We start from the raw sequence: 17,511 nt of genomic DNA, 5'->3' as shown, positions 1-17,511 counted from the left end.
ACAATCACCTGTGTGTTGGAGTCCTTCATTATGGCTATTGTGCAAATCCATTGCACAAGGGTCTCCCTAACCCTCGTTGGCCCTCCGCGTCACCAAACACAACATCTTCCTCCAGGGACTGATTCTTCTGATGAAGTGTCCAAAACAAGCTAGTCAGACGGTGTTTTGCTGTGACCCATAGGTTTTCATCGGCTAATTTTCAGAAATAGATCACCAGGCTTTTCTTCCTAGTCTGTTGAAATTGGCAAGCTCTGCTAAAACCTGTCCACCATTGGTCACCCTGCTAGTATTTGCAGTATCAGTGGCATAGCTTTCAGCATCATAGCAACACACAGCCACCTCAGTACAACAAACTGACAGACAGGTCGTGGCTTCCCTTCATCAGAGTGTGTTATAAATGACCAACCTAGGAGAGGGGGTAGGCTGTCTAGTAGGTTCCTTGGGAGGTGATTTCCGATCCCATCATTTTGCAGACATGAGAACTAAGGTCCAAACGCTAGGTCATGGTCCCACACGTATTGGTGCTCGTGGTCAGATTCTCACTCCAGTTTCCAGAAGTCTAGCCCAGTGCTGGCCTTTGCCTGGGCCATAAAGCACAGTCAGGCCTATGTGTGGCTCTCAGCTGTGTGCCCCTGGCAAATCCCACAGCCTCTTGGAAGTCTTGGTTTCTTCAATTGCAAAGTCATGGGCAGTATAGATAATGGGTAAAAATGCTTGGCTCAGTAAAAATGGTCTGTTATGCCCTTCTGGTCAGGTTTGGGCACCCCCAATGATAGAGTAGCCCATTGCTCTCTACTGTAACTGTCCGTTTACTTGTCTGCATTTCCCACCACAGTGAAGGTAGGGACCACGTCTTCTCAGTTTCAAGATTAAACCCTCAGTGTTTAGTGCAAAGTAACTCCTTCACAGACATTTCCTGAATGAAGGAGTAGCTGAATGCCTGATGTCCCTATAGTCTGCATCATGACCCTGGTGACAGCAACAACTAGTGTTTGTGAAGCTCATGATTTTCAGAAGTAAAATAAGCTTTTACATCGGTTACCATATTTTATCCTGGGTGCTTGATGCCATTGATTTTTGCAAAGCCTCTTGGTTCTTTAACTTTGTTCAGTTTGACTCAGTTCAGATGGTTTAATGATGGGTGCTTTGTAAGCAGCTCAGGGTCTCTGCCCTCAGGGAGCTCCCAGGTGGTGGGGGAGGCAGATGTGACGGCTCACAGTAACGCATGTGAACGTTGCTAATAGAGAGTTGCAGGGTTTGTGACGTGGATAGGGAGGCAAAGAATTGTACTTGGGATGTGCCATGGATTGAATTGTGTCCCCCAATTGGCTAGGCCATGATTCCCAGTATTGTATGATTGTCTACCATTTTGTCATTTGATGTGATTTCCCTATGTGTTGTAAATCCTATCACTGTGATGTTAATGAGATGGATTAAAACAAATTAAAAAAAAAAAACAAACCCATTGCCACTGAGTCGATTCCAACTCATAGTGACCCTATAGGACAGAATAGAACTGTCCCATATGGTTTCCAAGGAGCACCTGGTGGATTCGAACTGCCAACCTTTTGGTTAATAGCTATAGTTCTTAACCACTGCTCCACCAGGGTTTAGCGGCAGTTGTGTTGATGAGATCTACAAGATAGTGTCTTAAGCCAATCTCTTTTGAGATATAAAAGAGGGAAGTGAGCAGAGAGACATGGAAACCTCATACCACCAAGAAAGCAGCGCCAGGAGCAGAGCATGTCCTCCTAGTCCAGGGGAAGATTGATGACAGGACCTTCCTCCGGAGCCGACAGAGAGAAAACCTTCCCCTGGAGCTGACAGCCTGAATTTGGACTTTTAGCCTACTGTACTCTCTATATATTTATACAGAGAATAAATTTCTGTTTGTTAAAGCTATCCACTTGTGGCATTTCTGTTACAGCAGCACTAGATGACTAATACAGGAGGGTCAGAGAAAGGCACAGCCTGGAGGACCAAGGCAGATACACACACGTAACACATACACACTTGTTGTTTTGTTTCCTGGTAGGTGTGAAACCCTTCAAATGTTCTTTGTGCGAGTATGCAACTCGTAGCAAGAGTAACCTCAAGGCTCATATGAACCGTCACAGCACTGAGAAAACCCACCTATGTGACATGTGTGGCAAGAAATTCAAATCAAAAGGGACATTGAAAAGTCACAAGCTCCTTCACACGGCTGATGGTGAGTAAATGACTCCACTGTGAGTCTTTTTCCTCTAAATGTGTGTTTGGACGCTGCATCCGAGGCCAGGAAACTGCCCATATACCAGGAGGCAGGAAAGAGGGTGTGTCTCTTAGCTCTTGCTCTCTGAAAGAGCAGCGAAGCCCTTGCCCAGCTCATCCACAGCCGTGCCCTGGGCACCTGGAGTGAGCCTGAGGTGCTTGTTAAGTGCTCGTGGTGGCAGTGGGCACGAGAAGGAAGGTGCTTCAGGGAAGAAGGCATCCTCATGAAGCCTTGATACGTGGTTCTGGAAGTTTCTACCCTCTTCAACTGTTTCCACGTACCTGGAGCCTGAGGATTGTGAGGGGCACCCAGGACTCCACACGGTCTGGCTTTTTAAGTGGATGTTCTTACCATCTTCCTGTATCAGAGGTCTGGTATTTTCAGGGAAAAATGGGGCTCAGTCTAAAATAGAAACAATATTTGGGCAAGTTTGACCTGGTGAAGTACACTTACATGGATCTCTAATTTAATTCATTTCTTTGAGAACCATTGATTGAGTTCTAATAGTGTGCCAGCCATGAAGGTAGGCTTTAGGGGTACAAGGTCAGCAGGGAACAGTCCTGCCTTCAAGGGGTTTATAATCTGGCAAAGAGGACAGAGAGCATGCAGGCTGTGGTCAGGGTCGGTGCTGTGACGGCAGAGAGCTGGGAGCCCCGGGGAGGAGGGTGTAAGTCCTGGCGGGCAGTGGTGAGGGCTGGATGGAGGGAAAGAAGGTTCGTCCTAGGGAGGCAGGCTGCTGAACCAGAACAGCTCTTTACAAAGGTTGATTTTACTAAAAACCCCAGTTGTGTGAAGGACTTGTGTATAGAGTGTGTAATGGGATAGATAAACTATATTTATACATATATTTATTGTTATTTTAATATAATTACATAAAAAATTAGAGTTTACTTCAAAAATCAAAGCAAGTTCAACAATTTTTGTGGGTTTTTTTTTTTTTTTTTTGCGCAAATTAGTTTCCCATTTGATAGTTTGTACATAAAGTGCTCTGTGACATTGGCTGCATTCCCCACAACGTGTCAGCTCTCTCCCCGTTCCTGTCCTGGGTTCCCAATTCCTTTCATCCTGATTTTCTGCCCTTTCTTGCTGCCTCATCTTTGTTTTTGGGCAAATGTTGCCTTTTCGATCTCGTATAATTGATTGTTCTAAGGAGCATATTCCTCTCGGGTGTCAACGATAATTTTTGATTTCAGAGCTTAGAGGATGAGAGAGCCATCGATGGGGTCCTACCTTTATTTTAGAATGTTCTGGAGAACCTGTCCTCTGTGTGAGCATTGTCACTGGTTGAGCCTGGCAGCGTCTAGTTGGATCCTGGGCAGGATTTGTTTGAACCTGAGGGACTCAATGGGGAGGCTGAGTGCTTGAATGGGATTCGTCAGAATTAAGGACCACAGGTTTGCCTAGGCCTGGGAGAAAGCCAAAATCACAACTATTAAAATTTAAGCAGTGCTCAGTAAATAGAAAACATCCATCACCCAAATGACTAAAAAGTCCGTGGCAGTAAAGCAGTCAGATCCTGAATTATGAACGCTTTAAAGTCATGTAATTATTCATGAACTCTCCGCCTCCACAAACAATCCTTGCCTCTCAGTTGCCTGAGCATTTAGCCAAGCACCGTGTTTTTTTGACATGACAGCACACTGCTCACTGAAGTCCCTAGTAACAGATGACTATAATGAAGAGGAGTTGTCCCCAGAGCTGGTGTGGCCTGGAGGGTCCATGAGGCCACAGGAGCCAGGAGGAGCTCGCAGGGCGTGGAGGATGCGTGGCTCCTGCCTGGCTCTCTGCTGAAAGGCCTCCAGGAGGAGACAGGAAGAGTGCTGCATCCAGAGGACCCTGCGCTGAGTGTAGGGTCGGTGTGCGTGGAGTATCACAGAATCACAGTGGCCCGCACAGCGTGTTCTGCCTGACAGTGTACTTGCTTCTCTGAGTTCTGCAGCAGGAAGAGGAAATCAAAGAGGCAAAAATGTGGTTTCTGTAGCCAAAGCTTTCTAAAACGGAGAGGGAGTCCTAGGCGGTACAAACAGTTAACGCAATAGGCTGCCAACCAAAAAGTTGGAGGTTTGAGTCCAGCCAGAGGCATGTTGGAAAAAAGACCTGGTGATCTACTTCTGAAAAATCAGCCATTGAAAACCCTGTGGAGCAAAGTTCTGTTCTGACTCACATGGGGTCGTCATGAGTCAGAGCTGACTCGATGGTAACTCATTTAAGATTTTAAAAGGGAAAGACCTTCCTAAATTTGAAAGTCCTCATCCAGCCACTGTGAAATTTTTTCTAACAAAACTTTGGAAATTTGCGTTGTTTCTGTCCATTTTTTTTTCCTAATATTTTTGAGAGGATAAGGTATTTGTAAAGTCGTGTTTTATTTTCAGGCACTCAGCAGCAGCCTAGGAGGAGAGGTATCAGTCACAGAGGCAACAGAACACCACTGGGACAGAAGGCCTACCTTGGGGGGCCAACTTTCTTCCCTATTTGGGGCCTCAATTTTATTAATCTGTGAAATAGGAGAATGAGACCTTCTCTTTCTTGGGTGTCTTTTAGTGTTAATACCCTGATTCCAAGAGACAAGGGTGGAGGAGGCTAAAGGTATGCAAGTAAGAGGTGCTAAAATAGCTTTATACTTTCTAAACTGAAGGTGATCACTTCTTCCCAGGGCTGCCATGGCACCTTATTTATAATTCCCTTTTGACACTTACTATAGTCTCACGTTTTCTTGAGGGCTGGTTTGGTGAGTGGGGTATTAAGTCATAGACCAGTTGCTCCAATGCCATTGATGATCTATTAGGTAGGTTTAAGCAATTTATAGACTATTTTTTTCTTTAAAACTTCTTTTAAAGTTTCATCCACAGGATAATAGAATAATACATGTTTATTACAGAAACTCTGAAGAAAGTTTATTTCCTGCCTTGCCTATTTTTGGGTAATACTCATATTTTATCTTATTGATTTCTGAGGGCTCTTTATATATTAATGCTTTGAATATTTTGCAAATATTTCCCTCAATTTATCATTTGCTTTTAAATTTTATGGTATTTTTTATATGCAGATTTAAAAAACTACAAATTTGTCAGTCTTTTTCTTTATTTTTCCTCCATGTTTTCCATATGTTAAAAGAAATCTCCCCACTTAGGGAAAAATTCTTTTATATATTTTTTAAGTTTTATCTTATGCATTCAAAATATTTATGAAGTTTAATATTCTTGAAATTTATTTTGGTGTGTGATGTGTGGTAGGGATCTTATTAGTCTGTTTCCAGTTATTAATTGAGTCAGCATATTTATAGAGAAATAACCCTTTCAGTGTTATTTTGAAATGTCAGAATATCCCAAGATGCTGGGTCTGATTCTGGGTTTTTTGTTCTATTTCAGTGATCCTTGTTGTGGTACATTGTCTTACATGGCATTTAAAAAAATAATTACAGGCAGTCCCCAGGTTACAAACCTCCAACTTATGGACAACTCATACTTGCCCTTTAAAAAACAAAAAACCAAACCCACTGCGGTCTAGTCGATTCCAACTCATAGAGATAGGGTAGAACTACCCCATAGGGTTTCCAAGGAGCCCCTGGGGGATTCAAACTGCTGACCTTTCGGTTAGCAGCTGTAGCTCTTAACTACTACACTACCGGGGTTTCCACTTGCCCTTTAGTGTTACGTAAATTTGCTCTCACTTTGAAGCCATTGAACCAACGGCTGCTCACAACAAACTGTCCATCGCAATCACCTTCACTTGTTGCAAGTGCAGCTTTTAAATCATTGAAAAGACTTTGAGCCTGTTCTTGCACTAAAGACAGACTGAATCAGAACCGTATGCACCTGATCCAGCTTACCTACAGATTCCTACAGACAGCCTGAATCAGAACCGTACGCCCCGGTCCAGCTTACCTACAGATTCCTACAGACAGCCTGAATCAGAACCGTACGCCCCGGTCCAGCTTACCTACAGATTCCTACAGACAGCCTGAATCAGAACCGTACCCCCCTGGTCCAGCTTACCTACAGATTCCTACAGACAGCCTGAATCAGAACCGTACGCCCCGGTCCAGCTTACCTACAGATTCCTACAGACAGCCTGAATCAGAACCGTACACCCCGGTCCAGCTTACCTACAGATTCCTACAGACGTGCCCAGGAACCTGTCTGCTTCGTAGGCCAGGCACTGCCTGTACAATTAAACACAAACAGGCACGCGCTATTCCTGCTTTTAGTGCCCCTTCTCCCCGGACTTTCCTTAGCTGTCATTTAATTATTATTTAATTATTATTACTTTGGATGAACCTTGCAATTGACTGACTGAGGTATGAAAAATCCCTTCCCCTTTGTGAAAGAAGAGAAGGACACTTGGTGCTGTTGCCATTTTACAACACCTGTAACGTGCTTTGAATTCTCTGGAGAGGTGTGGTCATACTAATCACATGGTTGCCTCCGTGAGGCCGTCAGCTTTTACCACAGGATTAACTCTTAATTCAGAAGCAAGCATTGCTCTAAAGCCTACCTGAAATTATCTGGTTTTAATTGTAGTTATTGTATCAGAAGTTAATTCAGTTGGTTTTTCCAAAAGAAGCCTTGTGGAGTAGGGTAGAGCCAGAAAGGCCTGCATTTGAGTCTTGTCTGTCACTTCCTAGTAGGGTGACCTTGGTCAGATTGCTTCTTTGAGCCTTACTTTCCTCATCAGTAAGATGGGGATACTTATCGCTCCCCACCTTGCTAAGTGGGCTTGAGGATCAGATGACAGGAAGTGGCACCTGACAGTTGCCTGGAGTTTCTCCTGCTCTTTTGGCTGTTCCTTCTCTGTCTCCTTTTCTGGTCCCTCCTCATCCTTCTTCATATTTTTTTTTTCCTCTAATTAAAAAAAAAAAATTTTTTTTTTTGTTGAGAATATTCACAGCAAAACACACACCAACTCAACTGTTTCTACATTTACAATTCAGTGACATTGGTTACTTCTTTGAGTTGTGTGACCATTCTCACCCCCCTTTTCTGAGCTGTTCCTCCCCAATTAACATAGAATATTTTGATCAAAGATTCTATAGAAGATTCTTGATCAAAAGGGGGAAAATGCAGAGCAGAATTTTAAATTCTCATGGACTCCAGGCTTTCTGAGCCGTGGAGGCTGGATGAGCCTTTAAAGTATTGCCCTGAGATAATCTTTAAACCTTGAACCCAAAACATCCCCTGAAATCATCTAAAAACCAAACAGTAGTCTAGCTTAACTAGTAAAGAAGGAGTGCCTTGATCCGCCTATGTCTTGGAAGGCCCAAGGGCTCAGTCTATCACTTCTTTTCTTTCTATACTCACACCCTAGGTGATCTCCTCCAGCCTGCTAGCTTTAAACCCGATCTATTCTGAAGACATCCACATTTATATCTCCAGCCCAGTCCTCTCCCTCAAGCTCCTGACCTGTATCTACAACTGCCCACTCAGCGTCTTTACTTGGGTGTCCAAAAGACACCTCAAACTTAACATGTTTAACCCTGAGCTCTTGGTGTTCCTCCCAAACCTGCGCCTTGTATGCTCCAGGGTCATCCGACTTAGTCTGTAAAGAGATAGTGAATATTTTAGGTTTTGCGGCCCACATACAGTCCCTGCTCCATATTTTTCCTTTTTTTTTGTTTTGTTTCGTTATTATAAACCTTGAAAATCATAAAATTCATTCTTGTAGGCTGTATGAAAACAGGGCACAGGCCAGATTTGGCCTGAGCCGTGGATTTGCTGACCCATGGTTCACCCCCTCTCAGTGAATGGCGGCTGGTTTTCCAGTTGCTTGGGACAAGTTTTGACACACCCACATCTGGTCCTTAATGAATTCTGTGTGTTCTCTCTTCCACACAATGCAGAATCTTATCACTTCTCATCATCCCCGGTGTCTCCTCTTTTGTCCAAATAAATGTTATTCCTTGGCTCCTTTCTTCCAGTAGCCTCCTAACTGGACTCCCTACTTCTATCCTTTTCCCTACAGTCTGTTCTCAACACAGCAGCCAGAGTGATCTTGTGGGACATTGGATCTCATCACTCCTCTGATTAGAACCTTCCCATGTATCTCCTTTCATTTGAGTAAAAGCCAAAATCCTCACGCCACCCTGCCTGATCCTCCCACCTACCGTGCCACCTTTCTTTCCTCATCACCCCCAGGCTCTCATCTCTCCAGACATATTGGTCTCCTGCTGTTCCTAGAACCTGCCAGGCCCACGTCCTTTGAAGGGCATTTGATGCAGCAGGCCCACTAAGACAGTACTCTTCCCCAATATTCTAATTCGACCTCATTCATGTCGGGCTTTACTTAAGAGGCATATTTGCAGGGAGCCTTCCCAGCTGTGTATCTAAAGTCTCTGTTTGGTCATCTAGGGCTGCTGTAACAGAAGTATCACAAGTAGATGGCTTTAACAAGGAGAAATTTATTCTCTCACAGTCTAGTAGGCTAGAAGTCTGAATTCAGGGTGCTAGCTCCAGAGCAAGGCTTTCTCTCTCTGTCGGCTCTGGAGGAATGTCTTTGTGATGCATCAGTTTTCCCTTGGCCTGGGAGCATCTCAGCACAGGAACCTAGGTCCAAAGGACATGCTCTGGTCCCGGCACTGGTTTCTTGGTGGTATGAGGTACCCAACTCGCTGCTTGTTTCCCATTCCTTTTATCTCTTATAAGATAAAAGGTGGTGCAGGCCATACCCCAGGGAAATGCCCTTATATTGGATCAGGGATATGACCTGAGCAAGAGTGTTACATCCCACCCTAATCCTTTTTAACCACAGGTAGAGATTATGATTTATAACACGTGGGAAAATCACAAAATGGAGGACAACCACACATGGCCTAACCGAGTTGACACCTATTTTGGCGGGACACAATTCAATCCATTACAGCCCCCAAACCAAAAACCAAACCCACTGCTGTCAAGTCAATTCTGACTCATAGTGACCCTGTAGGACAGAGTAGAACTGCCCCATTGTGTTTCCAAGGAGTGCCTGGTAGATTTGAACTGCCGACTTTTTGGTCAGTAGCTATAGCCCTTAACCCCTGCACTACCAGGGCTCCATCTAAAGTCTCGATGACCCACCAAATAATCCACACTCCCTTCTGCATTTCCCAGGTTTCTCTCCATAGACTTACCTTTTTCTGGTGTACTGTGTAGTCTCCTTATTTATCATGTGTCTGTCTCTGCCACTAGAACTGTCCCACCAGTTACTCCATACCCTCTCCCATGTTCCTTACAGTTTCGCCTAAGATTTAACTTCTCTAATGTCCGCCAGGCACTCCTTGGAAACTCTATAGGGCAGTTCTACACTGTCCTATAGGGTCGCTATGAGTCGGAATCGACTCGACGGCAATGGGTAGGTTAATGTACTATCTAGTTTCCTTATTTATGACTTTTCTGTCTCTTCTATTTTTTTTTTTCTACTAGAAGTAAGCTCCCTACACAGGGCTTTTTTATTTATTATATTTTGTTTTGTATTCCTAGCACCTAGAACCCACCCAGCACCTAGAACAGTGCCTGGCATATAGTAGGTTCTCAGTAAATACCTGTTGCTTGAAAGAGTGAAAAACAGTTGTAAAATGCCTTATATAAAGTGATTGGAATGTGTAGCACTTAAGAAGTACCAGTGGTTTTCTCCATCTCATCTCTGAGACAAACCAAACCAAACCAAACCCAGTGCTGTCGAGTCGATTCCGACTCATAGCGACCCTATAGGACAGAGTAGAACTCCCCCATGGAGTTTCCAAGGAGTACCTGGCGGATTCGAACTGCCGACCCTTTGGTTAGCAGCCATAGCTCTTAACCACTACACCACCAGGGTTTCCGTTAGTTATGTTAAATCAAAGGCTTGTGACTTGGAGCCCTTGCGACTTAGGTCTTTTAAAATATGATAGCAGGACTCACTTATTAAATGAATCTTCTTGTGTATCTTTTAATGAAGTAAGAATTGAGTAATTGCCTTCCCTTTTGCCTGCTTGCAAATCTAAGTTTTCATACTTATTGGTTTATTTAAAGAACACTGGTGGTGCGGTGGTTAAGCGTTCCGCTGCTAACTGAAAGGTCAGTGGTTCAAACCCACTCAGCAGCTCCGCAGCACACGAGACCTAGTGATCTGCTCCGGTAAAGATTATAGCCTTGGAAACCCTAAGTGGCAGTTCTACTCTGTCCTATAGGGTCAGTGTGAGTCAGAAGTGACTAAACAGCACACACCAACAACCATCCTTGCTTATTACATTCCTAATTCCCAAGGAATGTATTACTGTACCTTAGAAAGGATAGGTCAGGTTTCAGTTAGGAAAGTTTGCCAGTCAGTATGTACAGAGGGGAGATAGATCTGCAAAGGGCCCGGTTAACCCCTTTGCATGGATGCCAACAGTTTATGAGAATGTAATGCAAAGTCATGCTGTAAGACGTCACTCCCTTTTTGACTTTAGAGAGGACCTAGACGTGACGTGTGGTCTAGAGGTTTATACGTGGTTCTTCCCACCCTGAGCATAGGAGAAGGGTTAGATGGTGCAGTGCTTTATGTCTTGTAACCAAACACAAATTCTTTAATCATAAAATAAAAAGCACTCTGAAGTTCAGTGCTCATTCCTTTGGGTCCTCCCCTCCCCACAACCCAACCTTCCCTCATACATGTGAGTCAGGAAGAAGCTTTCTTGTGAAGTTTACAAAGGGGAACTGTCCAGGCTTCAAGCGTTCTTACATGTCTAATAGTTAGCCAAGTAGGGAGGCCAATATGGAAATCGGGTCTGAGAGGAGGCAGTGGCCAGTGTTCCCATTTTTCCACCTATCATAAAGATCCCGTGTATACACACTGAAGTATTCTAGGACAGGTAGTATGGAGTTGTTTTTTCATTTTCTCTTCTCTCCTCTGTCCTTTGAGAAGTAAAATCACTGAAGATAAAGCATCTCCCCTTATCCCACGGTCTCTTCCTTCCAGAAACAACTGGGAGCAAGTAAGAAAAGGACCTGGGCTGCCAGCTTGGCTGATCTTACCAAGCTCATTTACCAAGGAGTGAGCCTGGGCCCTTGCCAGTGCTTCTCACCCTTCCTTGTACTCACCCCAGGGGCAGAGAGTGGGTGTGGGGGCAACTGCCTTGACCACTCCACGTTTCTGTTACTTATTTCTGTGGGCTGGCCATGGGTAATGGGCAGGAGAGAGACGGTTGGTTTCAAGGCCCCAGGACACCACTTTATAAGTACATCCTGTTTGGGTCCAAGGGATGCTTTATATCTCAGGTTTTTATAAACCCCAAGATCCCTTGGGAATAACTGAGCCCATTCTATAAAATGAACTACGTTGTTCTTGTGGTTGTTAGGTGTCATTGAGTCGATCCTGACTCATGACGACCCCATGTGACAGAGTAAAACTGCCTCATAGAGTTTTCTAGGCTGTAATCTTTACGGGAGCAGATCACCAGGCCTTTTCTCCCATAGAGCTGCTGTGTGGGTTTGAGCTACCAACCTTTCAGTTAGCAGCTGAGTGCTTAACCGTTGTGCTCCTTAAAATTAACTATACAGCTTACCGACAGTTAACTTAGACTAGTGTACGGATTTAACTGTTGAACGGGTCTCAGTTACCTAAAGCCTCTCACCAGGGTAGACAGGGCTCAGCTGCAGAGGTCTGGTGCAGGGTCTGCGCCTTTAACCCGTCTGCACCCATTCGCCCTCCTCTCCTGTCACCTGGCTCCCTGCTGCCATTTTCTGCTGCATTGCCTGGCCTGCCGCTGGTTCCTCTTGGTGTCAAAGCTGGTGTACTAATTACAGAGAGTCGCCAGTGTCTACATCTGCGCTTGCCTGACGTTCAGCCTTTAAAGCACAGAGACGTCCTAAACTGTATTTTGATGGCTGGAGCTATTTCTGTTCTGATTTGCCATTGCACAAATTACTGCAGATGCTGGAGCTGTGAAGATACGTGCTCTGTACAGCGCAGGTGCAGAGTGCCTGCTTCGCTTCCTGCAGGATGTGCTTCTCACATCAGGTGGCAAACCTACATGGCCAGGCTATGTGGGGAGGCAGTGAGGCGGCATGGGAAAAACCACGGGCTGTAGAGGGCAGACCCCGGGCGGAACCACTGCCTGCCTGTGTGGCTTTGAACAGGCGGCTTCGTCTTCCCCAGTTGTAACGTGGGTGTATCCGTTTCCCATGACTGCGGTAACAAGTTACCCCAAACTCAGTGGCCTACAAACCACACACACTTACCATCCTGCAGTTCTGGAGGTCAGTCGTCCAATCAGAGGCTCCTGCACCCTGGGGCTCATGAGCCTGCTCTCCATCTTTAAAGCCGACAGCAGTGCCTTCAAGTCTCCTTCTAGCCCTTTGCTGACATCATTAAGTCTCTTTTCTCTGACTTTAACCCTCCTGCCTCCATCTTTTAAGGACCCTTGTCTTTGCATTTGGCCCACCCAGATAACGTGGGACAATCTCCGCATCTCAAAATCCTTACCTCGATCACATCTGCAAAGTCCCTTTTGCCACATAAGGTGACATTCACAGGCCCTGGGGGTTAGGATCTGAATGTCTTTGTGGAGCAGTCCCCTGGCAAACAGTTAACGTGCTCGGATGCTAACTGAAAGGTTGGAGGTTTGAGTTCTCTGAGAGGTGCGTCAGAAGAAAGGCCTGGCAATCTACTTCAGAAAACCACTTACTGAAAACCCTATGAAGTGCAGTTCTCCTCTGACACACATAGGGTTGCCATGACCCACAGGTAACCTGACGGCAGCTGGTATCTTTGTGGAGGGCATTATTCAGCCTACCCCAGTGAGGTTGTGGGAAGATGAACTGGGTTTAGCCTAAGTGTTCGGTAGATGTAGGTGTACCTTTCATGGTCAGTGTTCTCATAAAAACCCAAAAAATAGTCCTGACATTTCTCAAGGACACAGAGTAAGAATGGATGTTTGTAGTGGTCAGTCTAGGTCATCTAGGAAAGACATCACTAGATTGTATCCCCCCACCACGATGAAGGTGGAGTGCAATATTAATATTCAAAAAGTATCTGTGTTGAAAAGGTAAAATCAGTTTTCTGAAGAATTTAGTTAATGTGAAATATTGTCTTTCCCAGTAAGACTGGATAAATACTCACAAAACTAGAAAAAAAAAAAAAAAAAACCCACTGCCATGGAGTTGATTTGACTTATGGTGATCCTATAGGACGGAGTAGAACTGCCTCATAGGCTTTCCAAGGAGCGGCTGGTGGATTTGAACTGCCAACCTTGTGCTTGGCAGCTGAGTTCTTAACTGCTGTGCTATCGGGGCTCACAAGGGAGCATTTTTACTTTTATACCTCTAGGTGTTATTGCTAATAACAGTTTAGATTTATGAAAATTCTTTCTCTAAACATTTTAATGCTGCTTCACATTTGAAGTACACATAAAGTTCGATTTGGCAGGCATGATTTAATTTTACAGGTTATTTCAAACAAGTCGCCTTAAATCGGAAGGAATTTTCCACTGTTCTCTTTCTGTGTGTTCTGATGGAATCCAAGTGCCGGAAGCCCAAGGTGGTGGTTTTATTTTCCTGTGACGGTTTAAGTTGTTTTCTGCCATTCCACTCCTCCTTACTTTGATACAGAACTCTGTAAAGTGACCAGGCATCTGGAACCATCCTCAGGGAAACTCATCAAGCAGACAGGGATGGAGTAGAAACAAAGGAAATGCAAGGATTTATGTGCTCACTAAGTTCCGGTCCCCAGACGGGCCTTCCTGTATCCTGGAACGGGCCCTCCTACGGTCACCTTGTTTTGCAGAGCAGAAAACTGAAGTTTGAAGTGTTGATCACTCAGCTCCGGAGGTCCAGGGCAACTCGAGTGCTTTAGTGCTTCCGTGTCCCTCTGGGGGCTCTATCTTAGCTTCCTGGGGCTGCCTTATAAATACCACAGCCCAAGTGGCTTAAAACAACAGAAATGGATTCTCTCGCAGCTCTGGAGGCTGGCAGTCCAAATTTGAGGTGTCAGCAGGGTCATGCTCTCTCCAAAGTCTTGACGGGAAGATCCTTCTATCTTTTCCAGCATCTGGTAGCCCCAGGCAGGGGCAGATTATCCAGTAGGCAAGGTAAGCACAGTGCTTACCTTGCTTACCAGATCATCTGTAGTGAACAATTTCACCTTTTTTCACCACATCAGAGATTCTGTTTCTAAGTATGGCTAGTATCTGTCTCTCTCCCAGCCCCACAACACCTTCCTACAGAATCAAAGCCTCTTTTCAAATTTACAATCCCTGACAGGGACGGATGACCCAGGGAGCAAGATAAGCGTGGGCTTACTTGTGCTTACTTCCTAATCTGCAGAGACCAGTTTCACATGGGTTTCACAGATTAGGAAGTACAAGAATCCCATGTGAAATGGTTCAGTGCAGATTAGGAAGTAAGCACAAGTAAACCCATGCTTACCTTGATTATTGAGTTATCCACTTTTGCCCCAGGTGCTCCTCCGCTTGTGGCAGCATCACTCCAGTCTCTGCCTCTGTCTTCACCTGGCCGTCATCCCTCTGCATCTGCGTCTGCGTCTTTGTGTCTTCTTCTCTTCTTATTCGGGACACCACGCATATTGGACTGGGGCCCACCCAATCCGGTATGACCTTAGGTTAACTAATTACATCTGCAACGACCCTATTTCCGAATAAGGTCACATTCACAGGTACTCGTGGTTAGAACTCAAACATATCTTTTTGGGGGCCGACAGATCAATGCATATCAGGCTCCCTCCCTCTACTCAGATAACTCCGTTGAGCAGGGAGCCCTCAGCCAGGCAGCCTCTGTTGCTGTGCCACTCTCTCCTCCCATGTTGTTAAGTGGCGGCAAGGTGATTTCCACTCATAGAGACTCGTGTGACAGAGTAGAACTGACCTGTAGGGTTTTCTTGGCAGTAATCTTTATGGAAGCAGATTGCCAGGTCTTTCTTCCGTGGAGCTGCCAGGTAGGTTTGAACTGCCAGCCTTTTGGTTAGAGGTCAAGCACTTAATAGTGAAGCGCTTAACCATTGTACCACCAGGGCTCCTTTCTGTCATTCCATAACAGAAGGAAATTCAACAGGAAGGGCAGTCCCAAGTCCCAGGGTTTGGGTGTACTTCTCTTTACATAATCCAAAGAACCCATTGCTATCAAGTCAATTCCGACTCATAGCAACCCTGTAAGACAGAGTTTCCAAGGAGTGCCTAATGGATTCAAACTGCTGCTGTAGCTCTTAACCACTGTGCCACATAACCCAAGGCAGAATAATAAATATTCCCGTTCCAATAGTCCCCCTCCAGGTCTTTCTCCCCCACCGTAACAGGAGAAGCTGAGTAACTCTCTACTTAGGTAAGGGAAACAAGGGGCGCTTGTGGTGCAGTGGTTAAGAGCTTGGCTGCTAACCAAAAGATGAGCAGTTCGAATCCAGTAGCTGCTCCTTGGATACCCTATGGGGCAGTTCTGCTCTGTCCTGTAGGGTCACTATGGGTCAGAATTGGCTGCTGAGCAAAGGGGAGAGCTGAGCGCTTTCTGACCTCAGGCCCTGTTCTTTCCTTTACTGTCTGGTGCCACTTGAAGCCGACACCCAGTCGCCAGACCCAGGCCCATGCTAAAGACCTCACAGTTGAGCTTCGTTCTGTCAGCCAGCTGTCCATGAGGTGCTGGCTGAAGGGCTCACGTTGGACGAAGAAACAGACTCCTTCCAAAAGAAAACTTGAAATGGGAACGTATTTGCAAAGGTGGCACCACACCTGTGAGAGATGAATAGAAATAGTGGAGATGACACTCCCCCCCATCTTTGAAGGGAAGTTGTAGCAGATCACACAGCTTTGAGGGAGCTGATGGTGAAATATTGATTCCAGAATGAGCCGCAGTATCTGCAGTGGAAATCTCCAGCAAGCCTGGCACTCGGGAAGATGCCTGGCTGCAAATTGTGTGGGTAAACAATGCTGATTGTGGGTTTTTCTTCCCTCCTGCAGCAGCAGCTTGCACAGTCTACAGACTGTGTGGTGTAATCCTCAAACCTTATCCCTGAGCTGAGGGACATCACTTTCCTGTCTTTAATTTGATGCACGTTCCCGAATGCCTCCTGGGGAAGGCAGCCTGACTCTTTTGTTCTTGTGTTTTTTGTTTTTTCTTTTTTAAAATGAAAGTGTCACATACATGCAAAGAATGCATAATTCACAAATGTACAGCTCAGTGAATTACCGCAAAGGAAGCACACCTACGAAATCATATCCCAGGGTGACCAACAGAACACTGCCAGCCCCTCAAAACCGCCCCTCGGCCCCGCTCGCCATAGCTACAGCCCCGTCCTCTTCACAGGTAACCATATGCTGACTTCTAACGCCGTAGCTTTGTTTTGTCTGTCTTTGGACTTTCTATAAATTCATTCCTGCACTGTCTGTGCTGTTGGGTTTGGTGTCTTTTCACATCCCGTTTATCAGCTTCATCTAGATTGTTGCGGTTTTGACTTTTAGCATCTGGGTCCCTGGTCAAATTGGAAGAACTTCACACCTAACTGAAATTCTGAATCCCGGAGTTTGTGAAAGGAAAGCCTTTGTCACTGCCATTAGCATTTTTCATCATGGCCGTGTTTTTTTTTTTTTTTTTTGCAGTAAGCTTGGTGTGCTTTCTGCAAGAGTGTTTTTCCAAAAAGTGGCATGACTCAGCATTCTTCCATCTTCCTGTTGACAAGACTCAGCTGAGAATGACTTTTGAGTGTCTACAAAAGTTAAGTCCTGCCTCCAAGGACAGGAAGTAGCCATCCCTGAGCTTAGACACTAAGGTGGGCCCTGGTCTCTGCAGGCCCTTCACAAAGAATAGTGCCCATAAGTCAGCCTGTAGCTGGTCAGGGCTGCGTGGTACTTTAAAGACAGTGAACTTTTTTTGAACATTCAAGTTCAGAAATCATTGACATCATTTTAGGGTTCTGTGTTGAAAGACCTGTCTTTCAACCCTTTCAAGGTAGACGCTAATGGTCCTAAATACCTTTTTGTTGCAGTGTCTTAGTTACCTAGTGCTGCTGTAACACAAATACCACAGGTGGGTGGCTTTAAAGAACGGATATTTATTTTCTCACAGTTACGGAGGCTGAAAGTTCCAAGTCAGGGTCTTGGCTGTGTGAATTCTTTCCTTGTGGGTGGTTCTGGGCGTTCCTTGGTTCCTTGCCTTGTAGACAATTCTCACGTAGCGTCTGTCTCCCGACAGGTGTGGGCACCTCTGTGTCTCATCTGCTGTTTGTATAACGCAGATGTAATGAGGTTTAGGGCACAACCTACACTGATATGGCCTCACTGATGTAATAAAGAAAACCCTATTTCTAAACAGGATCACATCCACAGG

The 17,511-nt window shown here is 45.3% G+C and overlaps 1 protein-coding gene across 6 annotated transcripts in view; it reads left to right on the top strand.

The window, feature by feature from the left end:
• ZFAT (zinc finger and AT-hook domain containing) overlaps positions 1–17,511 on the top strand; it is a 223,437-nt gene that overhangs the window by 115,314 nt on the left and 90,612 nt on the right. For all 6 annotated transcript variants that reach the window (XR_002785258.2, XM_023546031.2, XM_010588560.3 and 3 more), the window contains one exon: positions 2,036–2,209. Coding sequence is in view for 5 of the 6 variants with exons in the window: in XM_023546031.2 (XP_023401799.2) it covers positions 2,036–2,209 (174 nt within the window). In the remaining variant the exon portion in view is untranslated. The remainder of the gene's footprint in view (positions 1–2,035; positions 2,210–17,511) is intronic.

Source organism: Loxodonta africana, chromosome 14 (assembly GCF_030014295.1).
Source record: "Loxodonta africana isolate mLoxAfr1 chromosome 14, mLoxAfr1.hap2, whole genome shotgun sequence".
Classification (NCBI taxonomy): Eukaryota; Metazoa; Chordata; class Mammalia; order Proboscidea; family Elephantidae; genus Loxodonta; species Loxodonta africana.
Note: the sequence above shows the minus strand (reverse complement) of the source record. Positions and strands in the feature narration are given on the sequence as shown.